This window comes from Sus scrofa, chromosome 3, assembly GCF_000003025.6.
Source record: "Sus scrofa isolate TJ Tabasco breed Duroc chromosome 3, Sscrofa11.1, whole genome shotgun sequence".
Lineage (NCBI taxonomy): Eukaryota > Metazoa > Chordata > Mammalia > Artiodactyla > Suidae > Sus > Sus scrofa.
In genome coordinates, this window is record NC_010445.4 from 66,125,124 (window position 1) to 66,145,982 (window position 20,859).

Genomic DNA, 20,859 nt, shown 5'->3' on the forward strand with positions numbered 1-20,859 from the left:
AAGCATATGCACATGTAGTATGGTTTTCTGTGTATGTGTGCACCTAGTGAGGGGGTTGTGCCCAACATGAATCCAGTCTGATATTTTTATTTATATTAATGAGTAAAACAAAATTGAAACCATATAATCTTACCTTGGAATTTCACTTGTCAATGACATGAATAATTTCTTTGTTCAGTCAGCTAATAGTTTTTCAAACAGTGCAAGGATTTGTCTCAATTTTGTGCTTTTTATAATTGAAGGGCTACAGACATATAGCACTTTTAAGTATAATCTGTATTATTAATAGTATTATTAATATTCTCTTTCTTTTTTTTTTAAGGGCTGCATCTGTGGCATACGTAAGTTCCCAGGCTAGGGGTCGAATAGGAGCTGCAGCTGCCAGCCTACACCACAGCTCAGAGCAATGCCAGATCCTTAACCCACTAAGGAAGGCCATGGATTGATTCGCATCCTCATGGATATTAATCAGGTTGGTAATCGCTGAGCCACAGTGGGAACTCCTGTATTATTAATATTTTCTCCATAACTTTCTTAAGTCTAGACACTCAACAAAACAATAGATCATGCCTTATATTTTAGCCTTTGCTGATTTTTCTTGGTGTAAATACTCCTACCATGGTCAGTTTCAAATTATCAAAGTGAGGTAGCTGAATTCTCTTTGAGGTAACAAAAATTCCTATTATATCCTTAGTTCATAAAGTCTGAATTCAGTAAATGAAAGTATTAAGTCCATCATATCAATTAATATCTTATATTTCATATAAAGCTCAAGCATTCTCCCCTCCTCTTGGAGAACCAATTGTGGGAAAACAGAGGAAGTGAACCAGCTTCTCTCATTCTTGCTCACCTCCCCCCACACTTACTTAAATGATTTTTTAATCACTAAGCCTAGCAGAGGTAAAAAAATATTTATCTTTCTCATGGATGTAATGATAGATCCTTAATAGCCCCATTAGGAATAATGGACAAAACTTCCCATGACAAGGATGGCACTTTTTTTTTTTTTTTCATGCATCTGGTACCTTTCCAAACTTAACTGGTTTATACTTGGTTTTGGTTTATTTATATGTTGTTTGGACAATGCACTTAACACAAATTCTTTCTGTTAGGAGTATCACCAGTATTTAAAAGGGCTTGAAATGGAGTCCCTCTCTCTCTCTTTCTCTCATGTAACCCAACTCTTTTCCATAGAAAACACTTATATAATTTTTATCCAGACAAACTCTGAAAGTGAAAGCCAATTCCAACAGCAATTTAACTCTACTTTGCTCAGGCAAACTCATTTCTTATCTTCTGGATTTCTCAGAGAGCAATCAGTTACCATTCTATAGTGCTGGGCTCACTGCTGGAATCACATATCGAGCTCCTCAAGCAGCTTCTAGAAGCACCTCACTCGGTAAATAAGCTAAGGAGCTGTCGTTCCCCCACACCTTCTTTTGGATGAAGATATGTATGAGCACACACACACACACACGTATGTGTGTGCACGCGTGTGCGTGAGCACATGCGCATGTGGTAATACAGAGACAGCTCTTTTCAAAGAAATCTTCCACTCTCAACTCTTGCTAAGCTTTTTAATGTCCTCACTGTGTCTTCCCAAGAAGTATAGCAGATTATTGATAATCTGTAAACTCTGCACATGGTCTAGTATCTCCTTTGAATACTTAGTACTTCAAACAAAACTTGCATTGTACATAGTTATTACACCATAAGTGTGGGTAACATCAGGATATTTTTTCCAATCTACCATCAAAATTATTATTCAAAGAAAAATTAAACACACACAAATATATATATAACATCACATGTACCACATATTCATTATATTAAAAATTATAAAATACAAATTAAAAATCATAAAAAATGAAATGCAAGTCATCCAGTTTCCCAGGAAAAATCTTTATTTTGTGCCCATGCAAATAAAAATACATACAGATATAGACTGCCTATCATTATCCTCTACAACCTTGATTCTCTGCCCCTATTCTTCATGCTTTATACCTTGTGGTCATCATTCCCTCTCAGCAAACACAAACCATTTTAATTTCAATGGCAGCATGTGTTCTATTTCATGAATATATTAACTTTCCTGTGCTAATCCTCTATTATTGTGTATTTAGGTGGGGGTTTTATTTCTATGTAAACCTCACTACTATAAACAATTATATATATATCATTTATGTTCATTTCTTTAGAAAGGTATATACTTTCCATTAATCTCTTTGGTGTTTATTTGCATTCTAATAAGTATTAAGCCTTAAACTAGAGGTATACATTTCTAAAATAGAAGTTCAGGTATCAGTTAATGAGAAAAGGATATATTTGTTCCGTGAGAATTTTTTCGTAAATAGGCAATTACCTGATATTACCTACTCATAAATCTGAATTAAGTAATATATGTTATCCATATGACAACCCCTCTTTACTTACTAATATTTTGGTAGACAATCTAAAATCAAGGAATATATCTAAAAGTATTTATTTCCAATGATCCACAGCAATCTTACATGCTTGTGTAAAAGTCACTTAAACTTCTCACACCTGTTAAATTAGGTTAGCAATCATATTCAGGAGAGGAGTCTTTCTCTGTACTTTATTGGTTCATTATTCTGGATTGTTCCAAAGATTGTTATCTGCCAGAGGTTGTAGAATAAACAAGAAGAGAAACAAAATGGAAGTGCTGAGTTATAGTGTTTTTTTCAACGTATAGTACAAGTTCAAGGAAAGTGTGTAGTTTTTTTTTAAAATACATATTTTAGGTCTTATAGTATTTTATCCCTTCTAATTCTGAGGATATTCTGCAAATTTTTGAGAAGTACAATGATGCAATGATGTACTCACCTTTTTTTGTGGCCTTGGACAATATGATAGCTGACTTTCAGAGGAAAATTTCGCATTATAAATGTAGATGAGTTTTGAAGAAATTGACTGCAATAAGGATGTCAAGCTGGAAGTCTACTCTTATCTAACATTCAGTCTGTCTTAATTACCTGCACATTTTGTAAAATAGTATTTAAAGATGCTGTTTTAAGGCTAAAAATGTACACTTTTTGAAAATAATGATCTAGACTCTTTAATAACATGTGCAACATTGGAGAGTATATTTTATAATTAAATGTTGGGAATTTAAAAATTAGACCTATTTTTTTTTTAATGTAGCTATCTTTAAAAGTGATTTTTTTTTTCCCTGAGTAAGACTACTTCTCTTTGTGGTTGGCTTAAAACTCCTTGAATAAGTAACACTATCCCTTATCAACGAAAATAAAACTGAAAATATTTGTTGTTTAAAAAATGATAAGAAATTCCCTGTGATATATGCAGTAAAAAAAAAAAAAATCAGGTTAAGGTAACTCTTAAAACTACTAATTGCATAATATTTAGAGAAGCAGTATACTACTTGATATATGATATCACTGAATGTAACTCCTTGGCATTAATCTTTCATAATATGTAGTATTGGAGAGAAAAAAAGTGATCCTGTGCCTTTAATTTCCCTTTCTGAGAGAGGCTGCACACACCACTGACAGGCTCACTTGTTCCGTCTTTAATGTGCAATCTGTTTTCTCCAGCGGAGGGCACTCAGTGTATCACAAACTCAAGCATTAGCACCAACAAGCTCTGAGCATCATCAGTCTCTGGAAAGCCTTCTGAATTAGACAAGGGCTGCCTCTCAGCACAGCTACAAAACACTTTAAACCTGACCAGCTAAATGGATAAACCTAGCCTGCATAGCTTTTAAACTGGGGTCTCATACAGCACAGGAGGCCTACTTGCTAGAAGAACTGAAAATCCAGAGGATGAATTGCTTTATCTGGGAATGGCAAAAGCCAGCACAATAAGGAATGTCAGGTATTCTGAAGATTTTCTTTTCTTTTCTTTTTTTCCTCTCTTTTAACAGAGAAGTTGGTTACCTTCGAGATGGGCTGTAGCTCTTTTGCACAGATTGCCAATTACTGCTGATGGGTCTCTGGTGAATTACACAATGATGTTCAGAGCCTAGAGGCCCTCCCCCACCCCCCCAACTGCTTCCTTCTCCCTGACCCCCATCCCACCCCACGCTAATTTTTTTTCACATATGTATATATATGCATTTTTGCCCGTCCTCTCCGGGGAAGTTTGTATGGGTCTAGTAGCTCACACGCGAGATCAGAATGGTGTGAATGACAGCCGCACTGTGTCATGAAGGTGGTGGTGGTTTCAGCACGGGAGACCGAATAAGAAGAAAGCTGAGAGAGGGGGGAACCGTTTTGGATGACAAAGGATGGGTAAGTGAACTTTTGTTGTTTCCTTCTTAGCAAAGCTGATCCTCTTGGCTTCCTATTCTCAGACGTGGCATTAGCTGTTAAAAGACGGGAAAACAGGCAAAAAGCAGCAGCCTCTGAGTTTGCCAGTTGACTCACTATAGTTGCTATTATATTTTTAGATCATTTTCTTTTTTGTCGTTTTATTTTAACTGTAAATGCATAACACGGACTTAGACTCTGGAGAAAATAAGGCTGTCTCTTCCGCATGCGTATCCACAGCTTGGGAATTGAGCATGAGATAAATATTATGTTTGATTCTATTTCTTGATAATATTGACCATGCTTGTATTTCTGGTTGCTGTCAGGAATATTGTTAACACTTTACTGCGTGTGTGTCGGGTGGGGTCATTACTTTATCAGAGGTCGCACAAGGGCTTGTTTCATCTTTGAAGATATGTCCTGAACACAGCTTCCAAATTTCCAGCAGTCATTTGCCAGTCTTATTTTTTCAAGTGTGACTGGCTTTCCCCCCCACTCCTTGCTCCTGTCTGGGAGAGCTGGAATGTATTTCAATGAGTCTGTAGCTGGCATGAGGACAGAGAGCAAGATCAGGTTTCAAATAAAAAAAAAAAATCTTAACTGGTTGAGTAAAAGAAAGAGATTTTTTTTTTTAATTAGGGATTTGGCTGAGTGCCTCTTGGTTAAAAATATGAATAGTTAAGATTAATAAAGAAACTGCAGCACGGAGTAGTTTTTTTTTTTTTTTTCTTACCGCTAAGAAATAATAAATCTACTGTTGACAGAGCAAAGAAGTCCCTTAATATGCTATGACTTGGAAATGCAGCATAAGTGCCAATAGATTGCAACTTTGCAGGATTTCTGAAGTTAAATGGAGGTAGGGGAGGAAAAAAAGTGTGAGAAATTTGAGCAGCTTGGGATGGGGGGAGGGGGAGAGAGAGAGTAGTCCGCTGTTTCTCTCCTTGTTTATCCCCCAAATTTGCAAAAAAGCAACTGTGTTGAAATAACAGAAAAAAAAAAAAACTGCACAAGGTTATTTTGTATTTTATGCAAGTATTTATTAAGAATTTGATAGTCATACTTTGCAGTATTCTGTGTTAGTAGTTAGGACAGTGAGCCCTTGTATCAGCGCGCAGAAGAGCCTCAGTAGGAAGCTCTCCCTGGATGTTGAGAGTATATATGCTTCTTAACGCATTGAGAATACCTCATGCTGTTATTAGTCTGCATATCATGCTTCACTGACTGTTTATACTGGTGCCAATGCCATTTTTTTCAGAGCTCATATATTGTTATCCGATTATGCAATAAGGATACAATTTCAGGCAGGGCAAACTTGGGTTACCTTGACAGCATTGTGAAGCCCCTTTGCCACATCACAGCATCTTTGCTCAACTAGGAAGGATGTACAAGTACAGGGATTACTAAGTCACATTTTCTCATTACCAGAAAACTTAGTACTTTTCCTTTTAGTACTGGTGTTCAACAAAGTGACTAGCCAGACATTAATATTATTAAATATCAGCATTAAGTCACAGGATAGGCTTGATGTTTTTCAATGTCGATGGATATATGAACTCCTATAACTCAGGAAGGCTGTTCCTAGTTCTGTGGCACTGTGGCGATGTGAAAAGCAAGCAAGAAGAAATGAAACCTAAATAGCAAATATGCAACACTGAAGAAAATAAGGCTTTCAGTATCAAAAACATGGTTCTTATATCAACTATCCCGATATTATGCTAGATGAAAGGCCCTGATTGTAGTAAGCTGGTGGTGATTTATATTAATAGCTTTACAATGTGCATTTGTCTTCTTTTTAATATTTTAGGTTTCCATTTAATTACGCAGCTGAGAGGCATGCGTGTGGTGCTAGTGCTACTTCCTACGTTGCTGCTTGTTATGCTCACAGGGGCTCAGAGAGCTTGCCCAAAGAACTGCAGATGTGATGGCAAAATTGTGTACTGTGAGTCTCATGCTTTCGCAGATATCCCTGAGAACATTTCTGGAGGGTCACAAGGCTTATCATTAAGGTTCAACAGCATTCAGAAACTCAAATCCAATCAGTTTGCCAGCCTTAACCAGCTTATATGGCTTTATCTTGACCATAATTACATTAGCTCTGTGGATGAAGATGCATTTCAAGGGATCCGTAGACTGAAAGAATTAATTCTAAGCTCCAACAAAATTACCTATCTGCACAATAAAACATTTCACCCAGTTCCCAATCTCCGCAGTCTGGACCTCTCTTACAATAAACTTCAGACATTGCAATCTGAGCAATTTAAAGGCCTTCGGAAACTCATCATTTTGCACTTGAGATCTAACTCGTTAAAGACGGTGCCAATCAGAGTTTTTCAAGACTGTCGAAATCTTGACTTTCTGGATTTGGGTTACAATCGTCTTCGAAGCTTGTCCCGAAATGCTTTCGCTGGCCTCTTGAAGTTAAAAGAGCTCCACTTGGAGCACAATCAGTTTTCCAAGATCAACTTTGCTCATTTTCCACGTCTCTTCAACCTCCGCTCAATTTACCTACAATGGAACAGGATCCGCTCCATTAGCCAAGGCTTGACGTGGACTTGGAGTTCCTTGCACAACTTGGATTTATCAGGGAATGATATCCAAGGAATTGAGCCGGGCACATTTAAATGTCTGCCCAATTTGCAGAAATTGAATTTGGATTCCAACAAGCTTACCAATATCTCACAGGAAACTGTCAATGCATGGATATCCTTAATATCCATCACTTTGTCTGGGAATATGTGGGAATGCACTCGGAGCATTTGTCCTCTGTTTTATTGGCTTAAGAATTTCAAAGGAAATAAAGAAAGCACCATGATATGTGCAGGACCTAAGCATATCCAGGGTGAAAAGGTTAGTGATGCAGTGGAAACATATAATATCTGCTCTGAAGTCCAGGTGGTCAACACAGAAAAATCACACCTGGTGCCCCAAAGTCCCCAAAAACCTCTCATTATCCCTAAACCTACAACCTTCAAATCTGACCTCACCCAGCCCACCCTTGAAATACCAAGCCCTTCCCCAGGATTTCAGATTCCTGGCACAGAGCAAGAGTATGAGCATGTTTCATTTCACAAAATCATTGCAGGGAGTGTGGCTCTCTTTCTCTCAGTGGCCATGATCCTCTTGGTAATCTATGTGTCTTGGAAACGCTACCCAGCCAGCATGAAACAACTTCAGCAACACTCTCTTATGAAGAGGCGGCGAAAAAAGACCAGAGAGTCTGAAAGACAAATGAATTCCCCTTTACAGGAGTATTATGTGGACTACAAGCCTACAAACTCTGAGACCATGGATATATCGGTTAATGGATCTGGGCCCTGCACATATACCATCTCTGGCTCCAGGGAATGTGAGGTATGAACCATGATCCTCCTAAAAGCATTTCTACTGCGGGGAAGGAGAGGTAAATGTTTGAAGCTCTAGAGGTGTCTCTAATCACTAGAAAGATTAATGACCCTTTTGCTTTTGGGTTTTGCTCAGTGTGAAAGGTTACTTAATTAAATTACAACCACCAGGAAATTGACTGCTTTTCTTTTTTCCTTAATGGTTGAAACTTGAAGGAAGTTCATTCAAGGATGAGATTAAGTTGGAATAAAGCACTATGTTAAAATATCTGCTTTTTAACAGTTTGTATACAGGGGTTGGACTTACACACATACACACAAACAAAACTCTTTTCATTCTAAAATTTATGTCTGGTTGTTGTTGTTTGACTTTTGTAATCGAGTAAAGAAGGAGGGGCCAGCTTAATTTAAAAACAAAGTGATTTTACCAAAATTCCAGGAGGTAATGAAGATTTAAACCAAAGAGCAATTTACCCAAGGGTTGATTTTGTTGTACATTTTTAGTTTTAATTAAAGCATGCAACAGGGATCCCACAGGGATAACTGTTTCTGTGTTACTTGCCATTTAGTTATTATACCAGCATAGAGAATGTCAGGCCTATTGTGTAATTGTATTAAGAAGTATAAAGATGTCTTTCTTCCTCCTTTTCTTCCTTCCCCTCTCCCTCCCTTCCTCCCTTCCTTCCTTTTTTTCCCCCTTCTTTCCCTTCCTTCCTCCCTTTTCTTTTCTTCCTTCCTTCTTTCCTTTCTCTTTGTTTAATTATTGGACATAGATCACTTTTCAAGGGTTTAGTGCTGGCTATGTGTATGTATTATATTCCATGTTTTGGCTTTGTCCCTGGTAACTAAAATCAGGTCATGATGTTGTGGATGATTTAGCAATAACATAATGACAGGCATAACAGGGACTGTTTGTCAGTGTTGCTGTCATCCCCAAAGACATAATGTGTATTCTTGTTAAACTAATCCAAAATTAAGTGATGCAAATATTTATAAATAAAAAGAGAGAGATTTGGGTTCTGAGTATCTTCCCTTTCTGTAACAGTCACCTCAGATGAAGGCATTTCATGTTATACAATTTTCATTTCCATGAGAATAAGTTTGGAGTCAATGTCTGATTATTTTAAAGATCATACATGAGAACATGCTTATGAGTAGAAACATAATCACAGGTTTCCAACTTGTCAATAAGTGCTTTGAATGGAAATTATTCTTTACTTAGTAAAGGTGATCAAAAAGTGCAAGACTGTATAACTGCCAAGGCCTTATTACTAGAATAAATTAGTAAAGAAAGTTTAAGTTCTGGCTCTTTGTCATGTTGGTGTCCAATTTTACGTAATTCTTTTTTCAAAAGAAAGTTTTAATGAGCAGTTAAAGACTTTTCCCTATTTAATACTAGTTACAACAGTTGAAAAATATAATTTGCTCTTTGATAATATATACCCAAATATTTCCATAATCCTAACTTTAGATGCTAATGAAAATGTTCTCCATAAAGCACTGAGTATGAAATAATTTCCAACTCAGTGTAATTTGGAATATTGAGTTGTTCTTCACATTTTCTCCTTTCTGTATATGATAGGAAAAAATAAAGTAATCCCAGGTGATAAATCCCTAACAAGCAATTGTTTTCAAAAATTAAAGAGAATTTAAATATATAAAAGTCTAACAAGACTTGATGTTTTTATTGCAAGGCTGATATTTATATAATTTATGAATATGAGTAAAACAACATCATCCTGTTTAATTCTAGTCTCCCCATATTTTGTGATCCTCTTTAAAAGTAGTAATAAAAAAGAAAAGGAAAATCCAGTTCTATTCATTCTTTTCTCTTGACTTTTGTAGCAGAATGGTGATTTCTAGTTATAAGAATTACCGTGAAGGAGGAAAGATTTTTAAAGAGAAGGGATTGAGAACAGTGGTTCTAAAACTTTTCCAGAGATCTTGAATTCCAGAGACTATCCTCTAAAGACTCTAGGTATTACTATGATAGAAACAAAATAAAAATGTATTTCATTCCAAAAAAAAAAATGTTTAAAAACAGATTTTGATATTGTACGTGTTCTGTAGAGTGATGTTTATGGTCATGATGTTCCGGTGACGTTGCTGGGGATGGATGTCGTGTTACATAATTAAGTATTAAAAAAATTTAATTATATGTAACAATGAAGCTGTTGAGTTGAAATGGTAGCCCTACTAGAGTAGATCAAACTCTCCATGCCCTAAAAAGTAGAAAGTGGTAGGCTATACATCTAAGGTCATTAACTCCACTTTTGAGCATGTGAGGTCCAATAAAGCTACGTTTAAATGTATAGTAACTTTTTAAAAACACAAATACACAGAAACAAACACTGTAGCCACCTCCTCCATTTTGTCAGTGTGTTACAGTTACAGATGAATGTAAGAAATGAGGAAAAATGGATTCTTAGAAATTTTACGAAAACCCAAATTTCACTTACTTCTTTGTCACTCCAGAGTAAAATTTCTCTTGTTGAGAAATCTAACAAAATGAAGCCAAGAGGGATGAATGGTTTGCCCAAATTTGTGACTTTTTAGGACAGTAAAGGTATGTTGAGTTTTAATCTGGTATTATTTTGACAGACCTCACATATCAGTAGTTTAGAAAAACAGAGAACTATTCATATATTTATAATAAATTTTTGTGAGGTAGGTCTTTTTATTTAAAACATTACTTTGATCCAATAAAGCCATAATGTTTAACTAGAAAACTTAGCACTAAATGCTAATTTTCTAAGATAGTGCCTTGAAAAATAATTGCATTAAATTGAAAATACCACTTATACAGTTGGTGGTGTCTTCAGTTATCATGCTCTCAATATAGTTAAAGTATTCATTTTGTCTCTTTCCTTTAAGGAGAAAATAAAAATATTAACATTCCTCCTTAGAATAATGTCTGTGAGCCACTATACATATATAGCATGCAATTGATAAAAGTAGATAATTTTGGCTCCTTTTTTTATAAATTTTCAATTTTAAAGGTCCAAGTGCACATTATATGCTAACAAACTTAAGGAGAATATTATAATAATTTAGGCAGTAAAACTTTCTTATATATATAAAAGAGGAATAGAGTAGATAGTTATGAATAATTATTATGATGTATGGCACAATTCTATTAGATATATACATCTCAATCATGATACTTTGAATGGATCAGTGTGCTTGCTTGAACTGAGTCATTTAATTTGTCCTCAGTATGTGCTAAGAGAAGAGAACTTAAACCCCAAAGGATACAGCTTTGTCTAAAATTTAGTGTCACTAATGGAGAAAATTGCAAATACTTTTGAAAATAGCTTGTGAAACTGTGAATAGCTTTATCTCATTAAAAATATTAGTGGAATTATGAAGTTATTTCATTCTTCATATGAAAATTTTACTTAAAGATTATACAAAAACAAAACTGTGAATACCTGGTTCTTCAAAGATATATTTCATAAGCTAAAAAACAGCAGAACTTTTATAAAATTAGCTATCGTGAATATAAGCCAAGAGAGTTTGTCCTTTCAATTAAAAAAAAATTGAAATTGGTAAAACCTTAACATGACTGAAAGTGGTCTCCAAAGAGATCTTCCATTCAGAGCATTTTAGAAGAAAGGGAATTGAAATACAAAGTCTAATGATCCAATAATGCTAATAGTGCTGCCATTAGGAAAATGGGACTATAGGTGACATTAGGTATATATTTTCCCAATATTTAATATTTTCATTACACTCTTCAAAATCAAGTAAAGTAAAACTATATTTGCTATTAGTCAGGGCTTATATTATTTATTTCACTGCTGTGCAGTGGGTGGTATAGACCATTTCTAACAGTTTATATTTATATTTATTGAATGTATTAGATCAGGTCCAAACTACTGACTTAAAGAGGATTATTAACTTCTTTCTACACTTTAGAAATTGACATTTTGAAGTATACTGAATAAACTTTCAAGAACTAAAAACCATAGTATACTCAAAGAGGATTCTAATGAAGCAGGCCCAGTATCACCAAGTTTAATACATTTTACCAATATAAAGCTATAGAAAACAAAGTTAATTTTGATAGCCAACTACTACTGTGTCTTATTAAAATGTTACAATTGAAACTTTGTATATTTCAAGAAAGTGTATTTGTGTGTGTGTGTGTGTGTGTGTGTGTGTGTATTGTGTAAGTATATGCATGTGCTAATCCACAGAGATAGAGGGAAAATATAAATATACTCCATGAAAATTTTGTCCATTTAAAAACTTGGGTCATGATTACTGGACTTTGTTAGTCAGGAAAATACTTTCAAAGATAAATGTTGAAAATTAGTTTGAAATTAGAAGTATTTATATTCAGATACTCCAATGTTTTTATGTAAAAGGAGAATTTAAATTACATGTTGCCATTTTTACTGTGACTTCGGCCTAGTCACTTCATCTCTGTGACTCATCACTGAATGAGTGTATTCAATTAGTGCAATACATTCCAACTCATATCATTCCTCAGAGTAATCAACTTTGTAAAATCATTGTGGTCATTCCCAGTATTACAAGGGCAAGATGGGATGTGCAGGAAAAACTGAACTATTTATCTTCATTGTCAATGAGATAAAAAAGAACTTCCTGAATTACTGAAAAGTGGCATGCTCAGGTGAGCAGCCATACAATTTCTGCTTGAAGGCAAAATTTATAACATAAATGCACACATGTGGGTACACACACAAATCTATATCTTTTAAAAATTTTCCAATAACTAATTATTTTGAAAGCATTTAATATATGACTTTAAAAAAAACTACTGTATAAATTCAATCCAATTAAAATCCATTTCTGAATAGAATTTTTATTAGAATCTGCAGATGGTACTGGTGAAGAGTGACAGCTGCCAAGAAGACCTGGCATGGCTAATTTAGGAAAGATTTTTAAACTGACACTAAAAGGTTTGATGCCTTTCTAGAATTAGCTTGGATTAGCATCTCATCAGCAAGGTTTTAATAACTGGCTGCTCTTTAAGATCCTAAGTTGGGAAGTCTGACTGTGGATTTAGGAAGATACAGCTTTTGATACACCCAGCAATCCTCGCATGATTCCAGAAATTTTCTTCCGTGACTTTTCTATATTCAATAAGATTTAGTCATCCTAGCTCTCAAAAATTACATTTATAGATAGTTGTATACTTTGGAAGTTGCTCAGGAATGTTAGCATTGAGGAATGATGACTCATCAGGATTATCATTGGAGTTTCATGAATCACTAAGTCATAGTGAAACTGAGGCAACCTGTATTTCACCAGACACTGGAACTTCTGAAAAATTACTCTGTCTTTGGATCAGTGAAAAGCGTAATAGAAAAGTTGAATATGTTTTAAAAATTAAGATTGCTTTTTATAGAACCAAAAGAGCTATCATTCATTGGGTCAGTTTAATAAAATCTCAATATTCTTAAAATGAAAGTGAAATTGTGAAGGTATTTTTCTCACGCACTCCAGAAGCCATTAAAATTTTAACTGTTTAGTTAAAGAAGGTCAAGAAAAAGCACAGTATTACCTATAGTATTAAAATGGCTGCTTTTTTTAATAAACTGCTTTAATATTCTTGACACTGCTCAATACGTACATAGGATGTGATGTATACTCCTCCTAACTAGTTTAAAAGTATAAACCGTCAAGAGAAATTAACGTCTGTTAAAAGTAAGATGTTTGACTTGAAGTCAAAGCTTGCATAATACTTGTAAACGTTAAGATTTGGAAATGAAACGATAGCAAAACATTAATGAAAAGTTAAAGTAATGGAGAGAATATTAAAAAAAATCAGAAAAATTCATGTCCAAAACTTATGAACAAGTTTGACTAAAAGGAAAACATTGAACAAAAGCTGCTGCCTGGATATCAGATAAACAATAAACATGTGCATAACTAAATAAGATTATGATATATATAGCATTATTGTTTGTACATGGAAATGAGATATCTTTTAATATTATATAAATTATACACAAACATAAATATCAAAGAAACTTTAAAATATAATTGCGTTTAAACAACCATGTGCAATTAAACAACCATATATATCCCACATAAATATTTATAAAATACTGAACTGTATGTTTCTAAAAGATGGTAGATTAATATACATTGTACTTTGAATGATCCCTGTTCATTACTAACTTGTCCAGTTAACATGAATGGCTTCAAAAGCAATTATTATTTGGGGGAGAAATTAAAAAAGTTTAAATACATCAAAATCATTTTACGTTTCTTCAGTCATTCCCTCAATCTATTTTGCCGGTTTTCTGGGATTTTTGATATTGATACACCATCTCTCTTTTTTACTTCCGTCTTTTATATATCCACTGAATTCTCAGAGTTTAGAGGTAGGGGTAAAGATGTCATAAAGTTAGCAAGAAGGGTCATCTTTTTATTTTTCTTTTATTATTTTTTTAATGTAAATTTTAGTACAATAAAGTAAGGTACAGTAAACATGTTTATCACTTTGATTTTAAAAGAAAATTTCCAGGTTAAAAAAAGAGTAATTATAATATCAAAACAAAACTTCCTAAACAAATTTATAGTTATCACCTTTACGTACTTAATTAATTGATTTGGATCTTCAAATTACATTGAATTTAAAAACTAAAAAATTATATTAGTTTTTTACAGTACATTTGAATATTTGAAACAGATAAGATAAAATGAATATAGGTGGTTTTGTTTAGGAAAACTCATGCTTTTTAAGAATCTCAGTAAGACACTGTACTCCAAAATAGGAATATGTAGCGTTATGAATTAGTTCCACTTTGGGGTCATTTTTAAGGCTAAAGCAAAACCGTTTAGGCACTAATTTTTGAATAGCAAATGATACAGACAAAGAGGGAAAATGCCTGATATTGTTTTATTTTCAAAAGTCAATGCTACTTAATTCATATTCACTGTATATTTTCATTTTAAAGGACAACGATTGCTGTTTTGTTGCCTTCTTTTAGAATTAAATATTATCAAATAAATCATTGAAACTATACTGATTTTATTAAAACAAACATACCAGAAAGTCTTTGAGTATAAATTCTATGCTTGCTTTTTCAATTCCTTCTTCCTCAAGTCGCATTTACTGAAACTTTTTTTTTTTTCATATTTTCTACTGGGGATCTAATTATTTGCTGCACTGGGAATTATTAAAAGTTGATTTTTCTTTCCTTTTACTGACTCCTGTTAAGTACTCTTATGTGCAAATGAAGCTCTAAAAATATTCCTTGATGTTTCAGCTTAAATTTGAGATGCATTTTACTATTAAGCATTTGATATTTATCATTTTCAACTGAGACCAATTATTGTTAATTATTTTTAATAAGACAGAAAAAATAATAGAAATTAGTTATGTCTGAATCTTTTTTAGTATGTTCTTGATAGATGAAAAATTGTTATTTTCTTCTGTGTTTGTAGGTCTGTAAAAGTAATAGCGGAGAGGTCAGCCTTAAAGTACTTTAGGTTGATGGTCAAACCACAACATGGACCAAAATTGCATTGGTCCAGTGGTTAGATCAAGGGGTGAAAAAGAGGTCTCAGATATTTGAAACTGACTCACTTTACTGCTATAATATTGGACAAGTAAATATATGTCTGACCTTTCTGTGATATAATTTTTCCATCTATTGAACTGGGATAATAACTTTCCAACTAACTTGTTGAAATGATTAATGAGCTACTATTTGAAAACCACTCTGAACTCCTCCATATGAAAGTTTCAGTGTATATATAAATGATTATTAGGCATAAGCCCCACTGTCTACTGAAAAATGCAAAATGCAATGTGGTTGTGTTATTTTCATTGTTATTATTAGTTATAATGATGGTTATAATACTCCCTGATGTAGAAACAAGTGTTGTGGTTACATTTTTACTAAAGTGAATAATAAACCTGACCTTTCAGTCCCTTGTCTGAACAGTAATTTAGTTTGGGAACCAGACACACTAATATTTAAATAATACCTCAGAATTTGTAAAATACTCCCTTGGCTAAACATTTTATTCACATTTCAATGAAAGCAGCATTTACAATTCTTTTATTGGTCTTTAAATAAGAAATGGCATATAGAAAAAACTTGTAACTTTCCAATCTGATCAAGTATTGCTCTCCAGTTCACTTTAAAGAAATGGAGGCAGTTTATATTTCCCCAGTGTGTTTTTGCATGAGAAGTGGGAATTTTCAAATAATATATAGGGTATTCTTTGTGAATAAATTAATATGTGATTTTAAGAAGACCTGATATTTCTCTAGTGTGTGTGCATGCACACACACAAACACACACACATATACACAGACGTTTAATGCTTTGATATAAATAGTATTTTTGTTGAATATGCTATGAGCTCTTATTTTTGCACAAATGTATGATTATAAAACTCCTGTTTTGTATGATGTATCTTAATATGAAATATATTTAAGTTTTCCCATGGATTACCATTGTGTGTTGTAAAATAGGGGGCACCGCTGGATCAGGTCCTTAACAAAAGCAAACAGCCTACAGACAAAAGAAAAATATTAGCTTTGGGAGAGAAGACAATTAAGTTGTTTTCTTTGTAATTGGAAAGGTAGAATTATTCCAAATTATAGATTCTACCAGTTGATGAGTAAATCTCTTCCAATCATTTATTCTGGAATTAGGGAAATAACTACATAATGGGGTCACAGATCCCCTGGACCTACCGTGAAGTGGATAAGCTAAACCTCCATTGAACTCATGAGCCCCTGCTCTGAATGGGGGACCACAGTGATGTTTTGGATCCCCAGGAATTACTGTCCCTTCAGAGTCAATGTCCGGTAATCCCCAAAAGTCTGATTTATTTCACTTTTCCCAATTTACGTTCACCTTAGTAAGTAGTTGTGTGTAAAGTGATTCATGTTAGACTTCTATCCACTTAAACTAGCCTTCTTCTACTGATACAGACCAAATACGAATTTAGGAGACGGCTCCTGTACTTTTTCCTGAGGACATCATAATTAAATAGAAACATTATAGGTCTCTTAAATCAGCCTATATTGGTTACTGCTTTGACCCTACTGTTGTATATTGTAGCCATGCCCATTTTGGCACTAGGCCGGTGCCACCTAAGGGTCTCATTTTTCCAAATGCATTTAGGATGCCAGTTCAATGTTAGCTGTTCTCACTATAATTTCTGACCTGCAGTGAAGAGTGACAACAGAGACATTAATCCTGAACTTAATTTTTTCAATCTCTTTCTCTTTTCTAGTTGCCATACTGTCAATAAATTTTATTATCTTAGGATATGGTGCCTAGTATTATAACTAGATTTTTTTTTAATTTTTGAGAATTAATGTGTAGATTCCAGTCTAGAAACTTAAACGACAAGAGAATGTAAAATATACATATAAAATCCTTTTTGCAATCCCTAATTCTTTGAGATCTCTATGTACTCATGGACTATCTTTTCTCAAATGAGTAAAGGATAGAGATGATTTTAAATCAATATTCCAGTTATTTCCCCTGTAATTTTAGCATAACACCATGTTTGAGAATGTGCTTACAATTTTCCTCCAAAGCGAAAATTGGCAAGGATCATTGGCCTCAAAAGAAGATAGCATTCATTCTCTTTTTCATTGCATTTCTTAGTGAAAATTCATTGAACATGGTGGTCAATTGAATAAGCAAAGGTACTGTTTTCTTAATGTTGTTAGACTATCTCTATTCTATTGATAGTAAACAAAGAGATAATCTTATGCTGAATATGAACAAGTATGATTCTTGCAGATTAATCTGACACATCTTAAAATGTATTTTCATTATTTTGAATTATAAATGAATGCTTTGTTTAGAAAATGCTGAAAATCTGAAATAACTTGTAAAAATAAACAGAATAATTACCAAAAAAAATCACTATGCAGAGATAATACTTTAAAAATTGGCTACATTTGTACCTATAAATGCACAGATATGTACATATAAAATTAATTTAGCATTGAAGACTGTATGCGTAAATTTATAAACATACTGTTACTTTAAAGTTAACATTTTATGATAAAATGTCACTTTTTAAAATACTGTTTTTTGAAATTACATCCTTAATATGTCATATTTTACTTACACCCCCCCTTTTTGTTGAACTGTTATGATGCTCTGTTTCACTGTTACAAATATTTCTTCAATGGCTTCCTCATCTAAGTAGATTCCTAGAATATAAAATTTGAAGCCAAAAAAATGAAAACTTTACACTCATGTCACCAAATTACTCTCAAAAATATATACCTGTTTGTACTACTACATGAATTATACAAGTTATTTTCCCACATGTATACTAACATTATTTGTTATCTTTTTAACAAGTCAAATTTTTTTTAGTGTTTAATATTTATGTCTTTGACTTTAGGGATGTAGTTTTTTTTTGTATTTTGTTGTTGAACTTCTTATTTTGAAATATAGTATATAAATAGTCCATGGTGTCCACAAAAATGCCAGTTTTTATGTTTTTTTTACATTGCCTTTATCTTTAGAAAGGTATTTCCCATCCTGTAAGGAAAAATTTACTACAATTCAATTATTCCCTCAATGATTTTATTCTTATATTTATTTAATCTACTTAAAATATCCTTTAGTGTATCATGTGAAATATGGACCTAATTTGTTTTTTCCTCACTGAAGAATATGACTTTTCTAGTTAACATTTTAATGTAGAATTTTTATATTTCCCCACTGGTTCATTCTCTATTCTTAGATTAATATCTTTACATTATTATAGTTTTAGAATGTTTTTAAATTTTTATAAATTGTCTTGCTTATTCTTTACTATGTTTATTTGAAAGAAAATTTTACATCTTTCATTCTCTCACTCTTTTTATTTATTTATGTATTTATTTATTTATTTATTTATTTGCCGCAAGTCTGGAGTACACATACACATAGACACATGCACGCACACACACAATATTTTGATTGAGATTATATGGATCGATTAATTCATTTTGAAATAATGGGAAATCTCTACAGATGTCAAAAGGAAATGTTATAAATGTTATGTCATAAAAATGGTAAATTAGCTCTTAGCCATTTCTTATATCCCTAATGAAGATGAGCTGATTTGCTTTTTATTATGATTCTAATATGTGTATAACACCTATGTGTATATGAATATATAATTATCAATATTTTGACCAAAATCTTAATTTCAGTAATTGTTATTACTTTTAAAATTTCTAGTTCAAAAATAATTATGTTAAAAACAAGTGTTAGCTTTCTAATAGTTACATCTCTTATTTACTTATTTTTTATATCATATTGTTTAAATCTTCTAGAATAATATTATGTATTTACGTTGATTTGGAAGAAAAATTTTTTTTTCTAATTTTAAAGCAACTGTCTTCTGTGTTTTTATACATTTTATCATGCTATTTATTCATTCACTTATATATTCAACAAAAATGTATTGTAAATGCGCATTGGTAGCTGTTAACACTAGGCTCGGTGCTATGTTACAATAATGGATAAAATAGTTTGTTTTGGGTAAAAATTTATTTATCACATTTTTCATACCTGTAGTCTCATTTATCAGGATGAACATCTAGTATTACTACGCATTTATCAGGATAAACATTTAGTATTACTAAATGATGTTTTTGGCAGTTCATTTTTTTCCTTTTGTGAATCTTTTTCTTCCCATATTTTAGTTATTGATATTATAAATTATTTTATTTACTAATGTTAAATATTATTTGCATTTCTGGGATACATTGTGGTTGTTTCTTTCATAATGTTTTTCCTTGATCAGCTCTCATTGTGTTTACTTTTATTTTGTTTGCAATTTTTAAATTCTCAATTAAAAAGGAGGCTCAAAATTATGTTCTCTTTATAAATTGAGTTACATTTATTAATTGTCTTTTTCCAGCTTTGAATTGGTTAAAATAATTTGGACATGATATTTTCCTTGAAGTTTGTAAAATCTTCACCAAAAACTGCGTTTCTAGTGCCCCTTTTGGATATAATACTGATAAAACAGTATAAATCTTATCCAGATTTTTTTTTGCCTTTTTGTGTCCTTGTATTAGGATGTTGAATTAGATATTCTAGGAAAATACTCATTTCATTGAAAAAGTAGCATATATGATGATTTTATGTAATAACTACATTTTAAACATCTTCTCTAGTCATGCATTTGTTTATTCAGTCACTATGAACCTTATACTAGAAAATGTAAATGGGAAAGGTGAGTTTCTTTGATCCATAGTCTAATAATTCAAATTAAAAATCACTAACATATTAGATGTACTTTTTTTCTTAATATTTTAAATTCCTTAAAGATGTACAATTTCTCCAGTTTTACTTTTAGTATTTTAGTTTTGTTAATTTATTCTTATCCATAATCGCTAAAGGTTTTCAAATAATGATTTTTCTTTAAAAGAACTTGAGGACAATTACCTTCAGACTACAGGGAATTACATCAGTGTTCCACTTTGAAATGTATAAAATCACCTTTAAATGAATCTCTCCACCAATACTCTGTGACTAAGTTATTTTACTTAATTGTTCTGATCTTACCTTTCACTGCCTTAGATAGCCAAATTATTCCTTTGACCTAGATGAAAGTGAAATATTTCTGGAAAGGACCAGATAGTAAATATTTGAGACTGTGGGCCATACAGTCTCTGTTACAACTACTTCACTCTGACATTGTAGTGTGAAAGCAGCCAAAGGAAATATGTAAAGGAAGTGTGTGTCCCAGTAAAACCTTATCAAAAACAGGCACTGGCTGGATTTGGCTCATGTCTTACAGTTTCCTGATTCCTAACCTAGATCAGTTTCATAAGGTTTTAAAGATGCCTGGGTCTTACCACTCAAAATTAACATAAAATTTTTGCCTAACATGATATTTTCCTCTACAACTGCCCTATTTTAGTCCTCCCCTTCACAGAAAATCTTTTCCTAAGATTCCACCCCAGTCTTCGTTTCCTCATCAATCTCAATTCTTCAACCCACTGCGATCTGTCATCAGAGCCTATCAAGCCATCAAAAAGGCTCTTGTTCAATTTGCCACTGACTTCATTATCACTCAATTCCATACCCCTGTTTAAAATTCTTTTCTTTATTTCAGTATCTCAGTAACATTCAACATGGGGTCTTTTCTTCCATCTTTAAATATTTTCCTTTCCAGAATTCTATAATCTAGCCATTTCTTCATTACAGCATGTTCTTTTTCCATATCCTTTGTAAGCTCAGCCTTCTCTACCTAAATATTATGTT

At 32.9% G+C, this 20,859-nt stretch overlaps 1 protein-coding gene across 2 annotated transcripts in view; it reads left to right on the forward strand.

Annotated features, from left to right (window-relative positions):
* The window catches only part of LRRTM4 (leucine rich repeat transmembrane neuronal 4), a 756,267-nt gene continuing 738,934 nt past the window's right edge, over nucleotides 3,527-20,859 (forward strand). Inside the window, exons 1-2 of one of the 2 annotated variants that reach the window (XM_005662431.3) lie at nucleotides 3,527-4,268; nucleotides 6,091-7,637. In XM_005662431.3, coding sequence (XP_005662488.1) covers nucleotides 4,265-4,268; nucleotides 6,091-7,637 — 1,551 coding nt within the window. In that variant the 5' untranslated portion in view covers nucleotides 3,527-4,264. The remainder of the gene's footprint in view (nucleotides 4,269-6,090; nucleotides 7,638-20,859) is intronic. The other variant, XM_021087310.1, reaches the window with a different exon arrangement.